Source organism: Mus caroli, chromosome 5, assembly GCF_900094665.2.
Source record: "Mus caroli chromosome 5, CAROLI_EIJ_v1.1, whole genome shotgun sequence".
In the NCBI taxonomy this organism is placed as follows: Eukaryota; Metazoa; Chordata; class Mammalia; order Rodentia; family Muridae; genus Mus; species Mus caroli.
Window position 1 is genome coordinate 106,719,116 of NC_034574.1, and position 17,144 is coordinate 106,736,259.

The 17,144-nt window shown below is 52.7% G+C and overlaps 1 protein-coding gene across 1 annotated transcript; it reads left to right on the plus strand.

The window, feature by feature from the left end:
• Positions 1-179: 179 nt before the first annotated feature.
• On the plus strand, positions 180-5,344 carry Iscu (iron-sulfur cluster assembly enzyme). Its single transcript, XM_021162711.2, has 5 exons — positions 180-346; positions 1,647-1,760; positions 2,555-2,665; positions 4,066-4,144; positions 4,904-5,344. The coding sequence occupies exons 1-5, from the start codon at positions 230-232 to the stop codon at positions 4,987-4,989; spliced, it is 507 nt and encodes a 168-aa protein (XP_021018370.1). The 5' UTR covers positions 180-229; the 3' UTR covers positions 4,990-5,344.
• Positions 5,345-17,144: the final 11,800 nt, after the last annotated feature.

Here is a 17,144-nt window from a genome sequence, read left to right on the forward strand (position 1 = left end):
TTGAATCCTAAACATGCCTGAAACCGAGCATCCGCAAGCCTATCGCAGCACCAGACAACCATGCACGCCGCTTCGGACCTTCCCGCTCTGCGCCTGGCCACGCCCCTTCCGAGGGCGCGGTCGGAGGGGGCGTGGCCGGGCCGAGACGCAAGCGTCGATCTGCGGTGACGTCAGACGAGCGCGCCCTCCCTCCGGCGTCGCCGAGGTCGACGCAGAGCAAGCCCGCAGGATGGCGGCGGCCATGGGAGCGGGCCGTCTAAGGCGGGCGGCGTCGGCGCTGCTGCTGCGGAGCCCCCGCCTGCCCGCCCGGGAGCTGTCGGCTCCGGCCAGGCTCTACCACAAGAAGGTATGGGCGGGCGAGGGGGTGCGCAAACCATCGAGGGGACCTGCCGCCGTTGCGCAGATCACCAGCACCGAGGAGCCCCGCGGCCGCCTCTGTCCCGCCGGGGCCGTCACTCCGAGTGTCCCAAGGCTGACAGCCCAGAAGGGAGGGTCCGGGTATGTCGTGTCGGGGGTCAAGGGGCAGCACGCACACACACACACACACACACACACACGCATGCTTGAGCACACTCGACAGCACCAGCGTCCTCCCCAGCTAAGCCATTGCCCTGGCCAGGTGGCCTTGAGCAAGTCACTGGTCCCCTCCCATCCTTTCTCTCAGACCTGACAGGAGTCTTCTGAAGTCCCCGTACGTGGAGCGCTCAGTCCAACCAAGGGAAACCACTGATGGCGATTTATTTACTCTTTTAGGAGCCGATGGCCTCGAGCTCAGCCAAGCACCTAGCCCAACATTAAAACTTCGGTTCTCAGTTGTGTGTTTATTGGTAGGAAGCAGAAAATATAAAAGAAGAGTAGTTTGCGGGCCCCGCGCTCTTAGGGACGTTAAAGTCCTCTTAACAGGAGACTCACTCCGAAAATCAAGGCTACCACAGCTGTACAAGACATTCCCTCCCCACAAAGTCCTTGACTAGATGATGCGTTATGGGGGCTCAGGACTTAGACTCAATCTGCAGATGAGGGTGCCTCCTGGTAACTAGCGGGAGAAAGCTCGGTTACTAAATCTTGGTGTGTCCCTGACTTTAACGGCTGCTTGTTCTGTTCTGGCTTGGGTGCTCTTGCCCAAGGCCTTCTACCCCAAAGGGAAGGTTGTTTTGTTGACATTATAGCTGCAGGACCTTGACGGCCTGGCAGCCTTAGGCACCAGGGGGCGCTCCTGCCCCAGGGTAGCGCTATGTTTATGTTTACAGCCACCAATGACTCGTTCGTTCCCCAACCTCTGGCTCATCTCTGACCTTGAAACTTCTGGGGAACTCTTCCATTTGGGGCCGTTTTTAATCTCGGGATTTTTTGTAAGTGCATACTTCTCTTTGTGTATTGTGTTTGGTAAAAAAGAGAAGTTGTGCTTTGAGCTCAGATCTGGTACAGTGTGTGAGTCAGGGGATTGCTTCTGGTTGACAGCCCCCTGAAAGGAAGATGTGTCTGAGTTTTCACCGGTTTCTTGGACAGTATCTTCGATACAAAGGTCGTTGGGGAGGAGATAGAGTTTGGGTCACACATGGGTCTCCCACCTCTGTCCCATACAGATTGCTGATCTGAGAGAGAGAGTAAAGACCATAGCGATTTCTGTTGATCTGCCATTTCAGGTTGTGGATCATTATGAAAACCCTCGGAATGTGGGATCCCTTGACAAGACATCTAAAAATGTTGGAACCGGATTGGTGGGGGCTCCGGCATGTGGTGACGTCATGAAATTGCAGGTACTGACTGGGTGAAAAGGATTACCACCTGCTCCCCGATAAGACCTCACAGAGCATTTTTGTCCTGTCTGTGAGGAGGGATCAGTGGCTGACATGGATGGTGAGGGTAGAGACTTGGGTCTCGTTCTAAAACAGATGACCTTATCCTCCACATCACTGGTCAGCGTAGATCCTGCTCTCACCGAGCGAGTGAAAGGCTCTGTGACTGTTCTGACCAAGTGAAGGCCCCCAGGAGCTAGCACTTTCAGTGAGAAAAGGAATATTGTGTTAACCAAACCTCTCCAGGAAAAGGAAGCGGGGCAGAGGGAGGTGGCAGGCTGTGCTTCAGTCAGCCATAGCGTTAGCTCAGCCTCCTTCATGGCAAGCAGGAAGGAGCTGCTAATTATAGTTGGTGCCCCAGAGAAAGGTACTGATGGAGGTAATATCTCTCTCTCTCTCTCTCTCTCTCTCTCTCTCTCTCTCTCTCTCTCTGCGCCTGAGGTGCTAACAGGGGCAGCAGCTGTAAACAGACCTCTGCAAAACAGGAGTTCACATACAGCGGGCTAGGGCTGAAAATAACCAAGTGGGGTGAGGGGCACCATTTCCCTGCCTTTGTGACAGCTGGACCTGTGTGGACCCCAAGCTTCACTCTCTGTCACCAAGCTCTGTGAAACAAATCACGGTGACCAATGTCACAGCATCTGGAGTGGACGCTAGCCAGGGCTCTTGTGGGACACACACTGTGGACCTCCAGAAGGTCCCGGCTCTCAAGGACAGGTCAAGCTGTGGCCGCTTAGCTTCTGTTTCCTTTCTAGATCCAGGTGGATGAAAAGGGGAAGATTGTGGACGCCAGATTCAAAACATTTGGCTGCGGCTCCGCCATTGCCTCCAGCTCCTTAGCCACGGAGTGGGTAAAGGGGAAAACGGTAAGGCCACTCACAAGTGTCATAGAGCTATTTAATCCCGGAGCAGTAAAGCCCAACAGAGGCAGAAGGAGCTCTGTGAGTTCTAAGCCAGCACGGGATACATAAGGAGACCTGTCTCAACAAAAAACATGGAATTAAATCAGAATTCCCTACGACCCTGGCTCTGGGAGAGTCTAGTCATGAATCGCAGCAAAGCAAGAAGCAGGAAGATAAAGATGGTGACTTCAAAGCCTGCCTGGGACACCCAGCAGGAACTCAGAAAAAAGAAAAGAAAGAAAAGAAAAGAGCCAGTTTTTAAGCCCTGGTTACATTCCTCACGCTGGGAGTTCAAGACCATCTCCTTGCTTAAGGCAACGTGTCAGTCGCTGCTGTCACTGGTTGTCAGTTCCATAGGTGAGGATCAGCACCAGGCCGCCCAGCCACAGAACTGAAAGGCAGTCTTGGGCTCTCCCCGAGGTCACCAAGGTCCCCTGAGAGCTGCTGTGTAGCATTGGCTGTTTTGTCCCATCTCCTGCTTCAAGTAGGAGTCTAGACGGGCATGCACAGGAAGGCAGAGACAGCCGAGTCCTAAGGAGGCTTAGAAATCAAAATCTGTAAGAGCTGAAACTGCTGAGATCCAGCAGCTATGAAACCACCCACTCTAACATGGCGTGGTGGCATAGGGCACACAAGCCTGTAATCCCAGCTCATACAAGGAAGGGACAGGAAGCTTGGGGTGTGATGGTCTCCCTCAGCTACTTAGCAATTGAAAGACCACCCCAGACTGCATGAGACCCTGTCTTAGAGCAGTGTGTACCTTCACAGGGCCCAGTCCTGGATGCTCACAACGCCAGCCAGCTCTAACAGAGCCACCTGCTCCACAGGATCCAGGCGTTCTGGCCTTTGAGCTCCTGGGGGCCAGGGAGACCCACACCTGCTTGCTCTGGGGGAAAATGGCTCAAAGGAAGTTGGTTAAGAACTAGCCTTGGAGAAAGGGGAAGTGAGACTGGGCACATGCTCCTGGCATTTCAGGGCTCTGAACTATGATCAGACAGTAGAAAGACCCTTTCTCTGACCTTGAGGCCTCCTGTCTGAGGGAGACTGGCTTTCCTTAATGCATAAGCATGCCTCTGCCTCTTCATCCATCAGAGCTCTCAGACCCAGGCATCCTCAGGCAGATGCTGTCCAGCAGCCTAGGCGTTGCCTGCCTTCAGTGGGCAGTAAGCTTGTTCCTGCTTACCCAGCCAGGAAGCCCGGGTGTGTGTCCCCGACTAGAGATCCCTTGGTACACAGTGGCAGTCCTGTGTTGAATTAATTATATAGCAGGAGTTCCCTCAGACAGCCTATCCTGAGGTGTGTTCTGCCCACACTCAGCAAGGTCAAGTTCATTGAAACTGTACTTTCCCCCACACACACTTCAGGTGGAGGAAGCCCTGACCATCAAAAACACCGACATCGCCAAGGAGCTCTGCCTGCCGCCTGTGAAACTGCACTGCTCCAGTGAGTGCCCCACCTGCCAAGCAGCTTGGATCTGTTCAGAGTCTGTTGTTCCCACCCCATGGTGGCCGGGCAGCTGAGACAGGCAGCTCTTCCCCCACCCCGAGCTTCCCCAGTCTGCCTTTGCTGTCTCTGTCTGAGTGTGTCTGCAGTGCCTGAGGCCACCATGCACTACCCACCACACTGCCCCACAAGAGCCTTCCCACACTCCTAAGCCTCTTCCAGAAAGCAGGAGTGAGACGTCACCCTGACATGCTCAGCTTTCTGCCCCCTTCCAGCTCTCGGCTTCTGCTTCGCCCATAGCCTCACCCTCAGTATCCTCTCAGTACTAGCCTTCCAGTGTGGGGCTGCAGCAGGAGGCTGCCAGGTGACAAGCACTCTCTGCAATGTCCTCACTGTCCCAGCCAGAAAGGTGTGCAAGTAGCACACTCTTGAGTCTTCCTGACTCTAGTACCCACCAACTTAAAAAGGTTCTCTTCCTTAGGCCCGCCTCTCAGGCCAGGGAGATGGCCCAAGTAACGACTTGCCACCAAGCCTGAGTTAGAACTTCTAAACCCATTCCCCAAAGTTGTCCTGTGACCACCACGCATGCCCGAGCACATTCAGCCACTCACAAGCACAAGCATACGTATTCTCAATAGATAGGTATTTATACCGACACACAAATATACAATGCTGTATGTGTGTAAGTGTATAAGATGTAATAAAGACCATGCCTCCGGTGTCAGAGATTGAAGCTGTCTACCTTTCCATGCCTTCCAGTGCTGGCAGAAGACGCCATCAAGGCCGCCCTGGCTGACTACAAACTGAAGCAAGAGTCCAAGAAGGAAGAGCCGGAGAAGCAGTGAGCCCTGGAGACACTCCAGCCGGTCACAGCAGCTGCTTCCTGCCACCCTGCACATCAAAGAAGCTACGCAAAACGCACACTATTCACCACTTGCACAAAATGTGCCGTTGATTACGCCTGATCCCGTATTCCTTTCAGCTCACGCGTGTCCTTAGTGCAGTTAGTGTCTTGACTTAGTTTGTGGCCTGGGACTGAACTCAGCACCGAAGTCTTAAGCTCTGGAGAGTGACAAGGACTTGTACCTGACCTGAGGTAGATTGCCAGCAGAGCGCCTTATGCTGGCTATCTGATAGGATCTATTACTGAGTACTTAGCAGATCTGCATATATATATTATAATAAAAATGTGAGACAATGGTTTTCTGTACTGAACCTGATTCTCGACTCCCTCACACACCCCTAGTGCAGCCAGAGCGCCTTGGGGTTCTCAAAGGCCAGACTGTGGTGGGTGACAGCAATGGCCACTTAGCTGCTTTCAAAAGGCTGGAAGAGATGCAGGATCTCTCCCCTCTGGGAAGTATGGTCAATTCACAAGGACTTTGAGGGTCCCTGCAGTAATCCACTGGTCAGTGAAAGTCAGAAATTAACCCCAGAAGCTGCCCGAGCCACCTAATTCCATGGGCCAAGCAGGAACAGCCTCGGGATTACACCATTGGACTCTAGACCCCAGGCTCCAGCCTCACTCTGACAGACAGTTCTAGCCTCCAGAGGCCACCCAGGCTCTGTGGTGGACAGTGAACTGAAACCAACTGAAGAGGCTCTGATATAAGTGTGTCTCTCATGTTCAGCCAAACCGAGTACACGCACCACAGTAGCCTTCAGTTTGTTCCAGATACACAACGCTGACTCGGACACAGGGAGCAGAAGCTCCTGACCTGCCCAGTTGTGTAGCTCAGGGAAGGGCCCTGTCTTCCAGTCTTGGCATTGGAAGATACAGCGAACTTCAAAAGCAAACTCTTTTCTGATGGTGGCTTTGTGTCCCAGCATACACAGGCTGACTCTTAAATCATCCTTTATTTTTAAATATTCTGGGTTCTGGAGAAGGGCTCAACTTCAAAGGCCACTTCCCCCGCAGTTGGGAGGAGACCACAGGCCAGAACCCATCAGAATCTCAAATTAGGCCCTGGGTGGAGCCATGTCAAATTGTACTGAAGGGCGTGTTGTGGCTGTGCAATTTGGTCCCTTCCTCGTGGCAATGCCACAGTTCCCACCCCTATTTGTGATTTTAAAATGAGACACTTCTGAATTCCACACATCAAGTTGCTGGCACCGCCCAACCCTGAGAATACGGTGTGCAGCCCAGAAACAGGTCCAATTTCTGTAACTTTCTATAAATTTACTCTGCAGGCAGGTCAATTTGGGCCCCAAGTACTCCTCAGTGAACTAAGAAAGGGGGTTTGTCACAGTCTCCGTGTGTGTCTCAGAACACTAAAGGAACTCTTACATGTAGTGACTGCTATGGGGGGGTTGGGAGAATCTTTTGGGTTTTTTGCCTCAAACTCGAAATCTTCTTGCCTTGGCCTCCTGAGTGTGTCTTTACAAGCATGCACCACCATGGGTGGATCACATGATTGATTGGTTTTAAAAGGCAAAAGATGAATCTCAGGTCCCTCGAATTTTCTCCTTTGCTGGCAGCCCCTGGGAGAGCTGCACCTTTAAACACATCAGCTGGCCCAGGCTGAGCAGCCCTGAGCCTACCCGTGTGCACCGTCCCTCCTGGCAATCACTGTGGCTCTGAGGACATTAGAGGCTTCACCTTGAACCCCACATGAAGACACATTAGGCCTCACATGTCGTGACTCTGTCACCCAGGGAATCACCACTACTGAATGGCTGGCTCCTCAGTCTGCCACACAGCAGGCACTGTCGCTGGATGCTCAGTAGAGAGAAAGCTACGTGCTAGGAATGTAACAAAGACGAAGGTGAAGGATGGGGTCCAAGGTCACGAACCCTCCAGTCAGGAATCAGCACAGGCAGGACCTTGTCTGTGACTGTGGCTGCCCTGAACACTGGCATCATTCACTCTGCCCTGCTCATAGCGACTGACATTCCCATGACAACCATTGGTTGTCTTTTGTGAGAGCATGATCTCAAGGTTTCCAGCCTCTGGTCTTGTTAGCCTGGAACTACATAGTGCTGCACAGTACTCCAGTACTACACAGTGCTGCACAGTACTACACAGCACCCCAGTCGTATACAGTGTTGCACAGTACTACACAATACTGCATAGTACTACACAGTACTACAGCACTCCACAGTACTCCTTACTACACAGTACTACACAGTACTCCAGTACTAAACAGTGCCACATAGCACTACACAGCTCTCCAGTACTACACAGTGCTGCATAGCACTACACAGTACTACACAGTGCTATGCAGTACTACAGGCTACTACAGTAATCCACAGTACTACTACACAGTGCTTCACAGTACAACAAACTACTTCAGTATTATAGAGTGCTGCACAGTACTACACAATACTGCACAGTACTACAGCACTCCACAGTACTCCAGTACTACACAGTCCTACATGGTATTACACAGTACTCTACAGTGTTATACAGCACTACACAGTACTCCATAGTACTACACAGTATTACACAGTACTACACAGCACTGCACAGCAGTATGCAGTACTACACAGTACTATATAGTATTACACAGCACTACACAGCACTATTCAGTACTGCAAAGTACTACACAGTGCTGCACAGCACTACACAGTACTACCAGATACTGTATAGTACTCCTGTACTACACACAGTATTACACAGCCATATATAGTACTGCACAGTATGACACAGTACTCCACAGTGCTGCAAAGTACTACACAGTACTACCAGGTACCAAATAGTGCTCCTGTACTACACAGTACTACACAGCAGTACTTAGTACTGCACAGTATTCCACAGAACTACATAGATTCTCCTCCCATCAACACCCACGCAGCAACACCCAGTAACGTCTGTCACACTCCGCCACAGTCAGCCTGCCTAACACCGGGCTGAACGCCACCCCCACCGCTCCCACTGCTGCCCAGCTGTCTTTGGAACCTCTACCCACCTCCACCCCTGGCCTCACTTCACGGAAACCTAACTCCCAGGAGTCTCCGTAGGGAGGAACACCCTCGCTATCCTGGATCTGCTAGTGCAGAGCAGTTTCTGCGCCCTCCCATGCTGCCCCACAGCCTCTGACCAGTGGGGTCACAGGAAGCCCGAGAGGGGAAATGAGCTGGACCTTACTCTGCCCAAGCACAAGCACACTCCACAGCCCTCTGCCCTATGGCCTGTGAGCAGGGCCATGGGACTTTAACAGCTTTGGAAGAAAATTCGAAGGCCTGATTTCTGACCCTAACAATACCACGTTCTGTCTACAACAGATACTTCGGGTGCTTAACCTCACTGAGCCTCTCATGGGCTCCTAAGATACAATTGTGAGGATTAATTCCACATAAGGTGGAAATTTCCACAGCACCAGGAATCTAGCAAGCACTGGTATTCGGCACAACATCGCCAGCACCGTCAACACACACCGTGGCTGGCATCCTCCCTACTACACAGCAAACTGCAAGTCCTCAAATCCACTGCTTCCCTCCAAAGCAACGGTCTCTGGAGACAGTCTTGACGGGCAATTAAAGTTAAACAGATGTGCAAACGTGAACCTATTCCAACAGGAGTGGTGGACTTACAAGAAGGGGCCTCTCTCCACACTCAGAGGAAAGGCAATGTGACTATCTACACTCCAGGAAAGATTCTGCATCAGAAACGGACCCTGCACGGGAGCCTGGACCGTGGACTGTCCCACTTCTATAAAGTTCTATTGTGGAAGCCACAGGAGTCCGAGGTACCCTGTTAGGACAGGCCAAACCCTGATACAAGTACCACCTTTACCATCATCACCATCACCATTGTCTTCAGGTTTCTGTTGCTGTGACAAATACCATGGCTAAAAGCCACTTGAGGAGGAAAGGGTTTGTCCACTTACACTTCCAGGTCAGGACAGGAACCTGGAGGCAGGAGCTGATGCAGAGGCCGTGGAGGGATGCTGCTTACTGGCTTGCTCCCCACGGCTTGCTCAGCCTGCTTTCTTATAGAACCCAAGACCACCAGCCTAGGGATGGCCCCGCCTACAATGGTCTGGCCCCACCCACAATGGGCGGGGCCTTTCCCCATCAATCACTAATGAGGAAATGCCCCACAGCCTTGGGCTTTTTTTTTTTTTTTTTTTTTTGAGACAGGGTACCACCACATAGCCCTGGATATTCTGGAACATGCTATGTAAATCAAGCTAGCCTCAAGCTCACAGAGATTCCCTTTGCCTCTGCTTCTGCCTCGTGAGTACTGGGGTTAATAGTGCGAGCCACCACACCCTACAGGCCCATCCTTCAGAGGCATTTTCTCAATTGTGGTTCCTCCCTTCTCAGCTAACTCTAGCTTGTGTCAAGTTGGCAAAAAAAAAAAAATCTAACCAAGACAGTCACCATCACTGTTCCCACCAACGGCATCATCAACACCCATATCATCACCATAATCGGCACCACCATCACCATACCCATCATCATCACCACCATCACCATCGTCATCATCCCCATCGCCACCATTATTACAGACCCATTTTCCCCAGAAAGAGACTCTCCAGTGGATACCACAAGCCGGCGTTCACTTGAGGCTACTCCTGGGCTCTGCCCATATCTGGGGCAGTGGAGTAAGAATGCAGAACCAGGCAGAGAGGAGAGACAGGCATGGGGTAGCCCATCCAAGGCCTCAGTCCCCCTGGCCGGGTGCTCTAGGCCTGACTTTCCTCATGCTGTCCTGCATCAGGACCTATGTCCCCAACAGTCCCTCCGCCCCCTCACACTGGTGCCCTCTCCTTCCCCGGAGAATTCTAGTTCACACGGGGAGGCGATAAGATGCCTGATGACTAAGCCGCTGGAATCCAGAGCATCCTCCAAACTTGCTGTCCAGGGGTAAAAGGTCTTGCTGAGAACATCTTGCCCCGCCCCACGGTCCTTCAGTTCTGGGCTCCCTCTCCCTTTCCCACAACAGCAGGGTCCCCCAAGAGCACTCCCTGTCAGGGGGGTGACTTGGGCATCCTCCCAAGCTCCCTCTCCCCACCCCCTCACCCCCATCTTCAGGAGAGCCAAGTGGGGGGCATTATGTGGCTCTCTGGTTTGGTCTAGCCTAAGCTAGGTCCCTAGGGGATAGCCTGTGCCTGTGCCCGAGAACCACCATGAGACCCCATTTGCTCAGCTCATTTGGGTAACGCTACCGAGCACACGGAGAGTGTCCAGCACCACCCCAGTGCCAGGAACCATGTCCCCAAGACTACTGGCCCCCTCAAATGGGTCTCACCTAAAGGCCACCTGAATGTCGCCTTTGCACCAGAACGGCTCCCAGCAGCCACCACTCACGTGACACAGGCCTGGCCACTGCACCATCACAGTCCCTCTAGATCTCTCTCTTGCTCAGAGAGAGCAAGACATCCCTGACACCAACACTGGCCCTCTCTGTCACCGTCCTTCACACCCTGTCCACAGCTAGGGCCCAGAAGAGCCAGGAGGCAGAGCTTGCCCCTAACTCCTGAGCAACTTTCTCTGCTTGGTCGCTCTGTCTACAGAATGAGGTAGTTAGATCCCATGAACCATATTCCCTTCCAGCTCAAACAAAAAGATTCCACAGATTCGGAAAACTCCTCATTTTAGCCAATATCCAGTGTGGGCCAGCGCGTGATTCATCCGCGACTCTGCCTAGAACAACTTCTCCCCTCCCCCGAATCTCGCAAGCATTTCTCCCCTACCCCAGCCGCAAGTGGGGGCGGGTAAGAAGTCACAGCATCAAGCTCCCCTCCTGCCTGTCTGCCACTGACATTTTTACACAGTCTCAGAATGTCCCAAGCTGTGTCTGGAACAACTCAGGGGGAAGTCCCATCCCCCTGGGGATCCCACCAGCAGGAGGAAACAGCCCCAGAAGTGTGCGGAGAAAGTGCTGAGCCAGCAGGCGAGCAGGGGATGCTGTCCCTGGGATGGATCTGCCTGTCGGGCCCAGCTCTCAGCTCTGCAGGGTCAGCACTTCAGGGAGACTTCAGCCAAGGCGGCAGAAGAAGGGTCTGTGCTCCTCACAAAGCCCGATATTTCTGCTTACTGAAGATCTGTCGACCCAGCCTCCCCCGTGAGGAAGAGCTGTGTTCCAGTAGAGACTGGAAAGCATTTGCTAAACTTCGGTGACTGTCCTGGCTGGTTTTCTGTCAACTTGATACAAACTAGAGTCATCAGAGAGGAGGGAGCCTCAACTGAGAAAATGCCTCCATGAGATCCAGCTGTAGGGCATTTTCTCAATTAGTGATTGATGAGGGAGAGTCCTGCCCACAGTGGGCGGAGCCATCCCAAGTTCTAGTGATTGATGGGGAAGGCCCTGCCCACTGCGGGTGTCGACATCTCTGGGCCGGTGGTCCTGGGTTCTATAAGAAAGCAGGCTGAGCAAGTCATGGGGAACAAGCCAGTAAGCAGCACCCCTCCATGGCCTCTGCATCAGCTCCTGCCTCCAGGTTCCTGCCCTGTGTGAGTTCCTGCCCTCACTGCTTTTGGTGATGAGCAACACTGTGGACCTGTGAATGAAACAAATCCCTTTCCTCCTGGTGAACATGGTGATTGGTCACAGCAACAGTGACCCTAAGACAGTGGCCACCAGTGACACGAAATCCTAGCAATCTATCAGTGGGAAAAGGTATCCTTACCTCTGAAAAGGTCATTTGCTATGAACAACAGCTGACACCTGGTTGCCCTTTGCCCTGGACAGCTCTCTGCCCTACCCTACCTGCTATTGGGGGTTGGAGATGAGGTGGTGTGGAGTCAACAACAGACTCAGGAGCAGGTGAGAAACGCTACAGCAAGCTCATCTGAATGCTGCTGCAAGCTCCTTTAATACCTTCCACCCGTGCCCTCATTGGTCCCAAGAAAGCATCTCTTTTAAACAGCAGCTCCTGATTGGCTGACATTGTCTGCAAGGCAGTCCTCAATTAGGTCCTCCTGCAGGAGATGCTTTTGTAGCTGCCCGGGTCCCCAGCATTTACATAGAGGCTGCTCCTCTGTTCCTGCTACAATATCTCCTCACTAGCAAAACACTGAAACATGGACAACAGGCGCAGAGAGTACACTCAGCCATCGCTACTGTGAAGGCCATCATGGCCCCTCACATTTACCTGTCACCAGCCAGCCACACAAAGATTACAATCGCCAGCATCACCTTCAGGGTACCACACATCCCCCCTGAACCCAGGACTACCGTAGCTCCTCCCCTCCCCTCCTCCACCTTCTCCATTACATATGCACCACAGGGTCCTGTAACTTGACTATCACAGACGCTCCCACACACTCCAAGACACATGCCCATCCACGGTCACCTACAGCCCAGGACAGGAGAAGTCTGAATCTGCCCCATAGGCGGGTAGCCCCTCTGATCCTAGAGCCACAGTGTCTTCCCTGAGTGCCAGCTGGATGCCCTGTGGTACTGCCTCAGAGGGGGGAAAGAGAATCTCGAATTTTCTTGTCATAAAATGACCTCAACCTAAGAGGCAGGCGGATCACAAGTTCAAGGCCAGCCTGGTCTATAGAGTGAATTCCTCAACAGCCAGGGCTGCCCAGAGAAACCCTGTCTTGAAAAACAAGACAGGGCTGGAGAGATGGCTCAGTGGTCAAGAGCACTGATTGCTCTTCCAGAGGTCCTGAGTTCAATTCCCAGCAACCACATGGTGGCTCATAACCATCTGTAATGGGATCCGACATCCTCTTCTGGTGTGTCTGAAGACAGTGACAGTGTACTCATATACATAAAATAAATAAATCTTTAAAAAACAAAACAAAAAATGAACTCAACCAAACCCACAGCAGCTTCTTACATATAACCATTTGTGTGAAATAAAGACTGTTTCTGTTCCAACCAGAGAGCCAGATGCAAAGCTCTCTGAATATCTTTGTTAGAGAATCAGTTTCTAGGGCTGGGGCTGTAGCTTACCCCGTAGGGTTCTTGCTTGGCATGTGTGAAGCCTTGGGTTCCATCCCCAGCATCACACAGAACTCAGTGTTTGTGGTTCATGCCTGTAACCCCAGGACTCATGGAATGAAGGCATTCGGGTTAGAAGAGCACCTTTGGCTCCACTGAGGGCTTGAAGCAGGCGGGCTGCAAGGGGCAGGTTGAAAGACAAAGCAAGGAGGGGATCAGAGTCCGGTCCTCAACCAGCCCTGGCTGAAGCTACCATTTCTCTGTCATCCCATTTCCCTGTTCTCAGTCATTCTAAACAATGCAAACACAGCCGGCCTTCAGTGTGCACCCCGGTGTAGACACGTGGGCATTTCTGAACACATTTCTAGAAAAGATTTTCTGATCTTCACTCACCAATGCCAACCACCTCCCAGGAGGATTGACTGCCCCCCACCAATCGGATGTGCAGAGAACAAGGCCAAGGCAACATGCGCTGAGAGTCATGGGAGAGGCAAAACCCCGGCAGGGCTGTCCCTGATGCTGAACTAGGTAGGTCTCCAACACAGTTCTGCATAGACTGGGCTGTGAGGAAATGGGCCCTTGAGTTTGAGATGCTCACCTTTGAGCTAGACAGGATAAGGACATCCCCAGTGTTCAGGGTTGTTGGATAGTGGAGAAAGTTGCTTAGGCAACTGGGGGAGGTGGGAGCCTGAAGAGGGAGGGCGGAAGTGGTTTGGTCACTCGCCCGTGGATTCCAGAAGATGGAGACAATTTCTCATGGAAGGGCTGCGTGATTTTGCTTAGCAAAGAGTGCCTATAGCAGCCTTCAGCCCCAACTTAACAACATCTCCTGTGGAAATGGGTCTGGGGGACACTTGGGATTATCCCTGGCTAAATCCAGGACAATCTTCATTCTCCCCTAAATCAGAGATGCAACTACTGACTTGATCCAGAGGACCCAGCCACACAAGGGGCAGAGGCCAGCCCTTTCTTTCTCCCAGGGGTCCCTGCCCATGACCAGGGCCTACCCAAGGACCCACCTCCATCATAGATCTCTGAAAAACCTCAGGGTGGAGGGGTGGGCTCCAGAGCCCTGGACTCTCACCCACATGCTGCATCTGGGATCCAACCCAGGCTTCATCCTTCACTGGCCCCGAGAGTAGGCCACTCAGCAGTTTCCCTACCATAAGAGGAAGATGGGTACCCATGCAAGGTGCTAGGCTGCCACGCACTCTGCCACATGGGTGCACCCCTGGAGGTTAGAGGCCTGAGGGCAACTGCACCATGTGAGCAGACAGACAGGAAGAGCCTGGTGAGAAGCCAGCTCCAGTCAGAGCCTTTGAAGACTCTCTGGCAAACCACAAGAGACAAACAGCAAAGTTACCACAGGCTGCCCGGGATCCTGAGGAAGTCTGAGCTCACTGGTTTTGGGTTCCTTCCCTCAAAGCACTCACCCATTCAGCCATTCACCCATTCAGAGATTCATTCACTCATCCATTCATTCATTCACCAATTCAGCCATTCACCCATTCATTTATTTATTCATTCATTCATTCATTCAGCCATTCAGCCATCCATCTGTTTATTTATTCATTCATTCATCCATCCATTCATTCATTCACCCATTTAGTCATCCATCCATCCATTCATTCATTCACTCATCCATCCATTCATTCAGCCATTCATTCATTCACTCATCCATCCATTCATTCAGCCATTCATTCATTCACTCATCCATCCATTCATCCATTGACCCACTCATCCCATTCACTCATCTGCCTGTTCATTCACTAACTCATTTTTCTCAAACCACCGGAGTAAGTGCAGGAAACTGACTGTAGAGTTCAACCACCCACGAGTTAAACTTGGCTCAGACACTTTCTGGCTGTGTGACTTTGGGCAGGTGACGTCACCTCCCTGAACTTCTGGGTCTTTCCTTGGCAGAAGGTCAGTGACCTCCGCCCTTCTCTCAGCTTTGTGAGGAGCCGAGTGCACAAAGAAGAGCATTATCCCAGCACTGGGGAGGCTGAGGCAGGAGGATCCAGAGCTTCAGACTGCGCTGAGCTACACCCTGTCTCTAAACAAACAAAAGCAAGCAGCCGATTGCCATTCCTAGTCTGTGGTGGTGCCCAAGAAGGGGTGGAGATTCTAAAGTGAGACCTAAATGTTAAGGGAAGACAGAGCTGTGGGGCTGGGGGCCTGGAGCTTCAAGCACAGCTTGCCCAGGAGGAGGTACAGGGAATATCCAACTCATTGTCACCAATCTGCCCCCAACTCCTCATCTATGGGCCCAGCTTTCAAAGGAGTGCCACACTCCTGATTAGCAGGGTTGGAAGGAAAAGTCATGAAGCTCGGGGGTGGAGGGACCCACAGCACCCCCATGAGAGCCCCCACTACTGCAAGCAGTAACGGCACAAAAATATCCCGCAGAAGGTTCCAGGCGAGCCTCCCAGCATGCCCTCGCAGGCGTGCCGTCTGGAGGCTCCAAGCTAGGGGCACAAACTGCTTAGGTCAGGGCATGGATTAAACTTTGAGATTTAACCCAGGTCCTTGGGGACCTGTGGCAGACACCTCACACTCTACCTCAATTGTGCCTGGAGGTTGTCCCCTCCCAGACTTCTAGGAACACAACCCAGGTTCCCTGAAAACTAACCCCAGGGTCCCTCAACTCCCCTACAAACAGCTTGGCACCTGGCCCAGTGGGGCAAGGTCTCCCCCATCCCTAGGGCCAGACATGTCTCCAGCTGCTGACCCAGACAACATTCAAGCACTGGTCACGGTCACCTCATCCCCAAGGGAAGACAAGAAACAGCTGAGCTGTGACCCTTGACCTCATTGAACACTCCACAGGCACCCAGGGATGTGCGGTTCAGAGGGCCAGTCTTTGCTCGGCCAGTCTCTAAACCCACCCCCATGCATAGGGTCTTTGAACTGCCATGAGGCAGCCTCAGCTCTGACACCCCAGCCCTCAGGACCCTTTGGCTGCCCCAAGGAAGAGCTGCTTTAAGAGTCTCTAAGACTCAGGCCCAGAGCCTCATAGAAGAGGGGCAGCCTTCTCCCCATCACAACCAAACACCCTCAGGAGGCCTGATCCCTGAAGAGACTCAGTTCTCACCTGGGCCATCACTCTCATTTCAGACAAGCCCATTGCAGCCCAGAGGGGTCAAGTGACTTGCCCAAAGACACACAGCTGGGAGACAGCATTGAGATCCCAACCCTGTGTTCCTGTCACTGTGCCATCCCCCTCCCCCCACCCACGCTCACACTCACAAGCCCCACCTCATTCTGGGAGGGAGGAGCCCTGGCAATAGCAGAGGCCCAGGTCCTACTATATCCCCTGCCTTCTACCACCTAGCTTAAGCCCCTGTCCCCCTCCAGTTCCCTTGACTGACGGAGGATCTTGAAGCCCTGAGGAAGAAGCCCCCCTCCCCCCACCTCCACCCCCCTCCACACCCCAGGTCCTTCCAGGGAGCAACAGACAGACGTCACAGGCACCTCTGGCACCAGTGTTCCTGGGAAGGCCGGTTTACGAGCTTGGCTATTTTTCACTGTGCAGCTGCTACCATAAACCCTGTCCCCCATCCCACCCCCAAGAGGGGGGGGAGACAGCTGTAAAGGATCTCCAGGGCCCAGAGCTGGCGCCAAGTCCCCCACCCCCATCCCCACCCCACATGCTATTTCTGAGCAGCCAGAGAAATCTTGAAATTAAAACCTCCTGAAAGAGGGGCAAACCCCTGTTCCGCTCCAACAGAGGCTCATCCTTTCTCCAAAGCAGAATCAGCACGAGGTCTGCCCAGCTCCCACCTGGGCCTCCTGTGGCCAAGCGTACTTACTCTAAAGAATGGAATGGAGAGATGGCTCAGCAGTTTAGAGCACTGGCTGGTCTTCCAGGGGACCCTGGTTCAAATCCCAGCTCCCACATTGCAACTCATAACCATCTGTAATGCCAGTTCCACAGGATCCAATGCCCACTTCTGGGTCTACCCTCACCAGTGACACGCATGGTTCACACATATGCAGGCAGCCAAAATACCCACACACGTAAAAGAGACTAAGGGGCTGCTTTAGATCAACCTGATCTACATCCAGAACAGCCAGAGGGACCCTAGGTGATTCTTTTTTAAATTGTTGTTGTTGTTTGTTTGTTTTTTCAAGACAGAGTTTCTCTGTGTAGCCCTG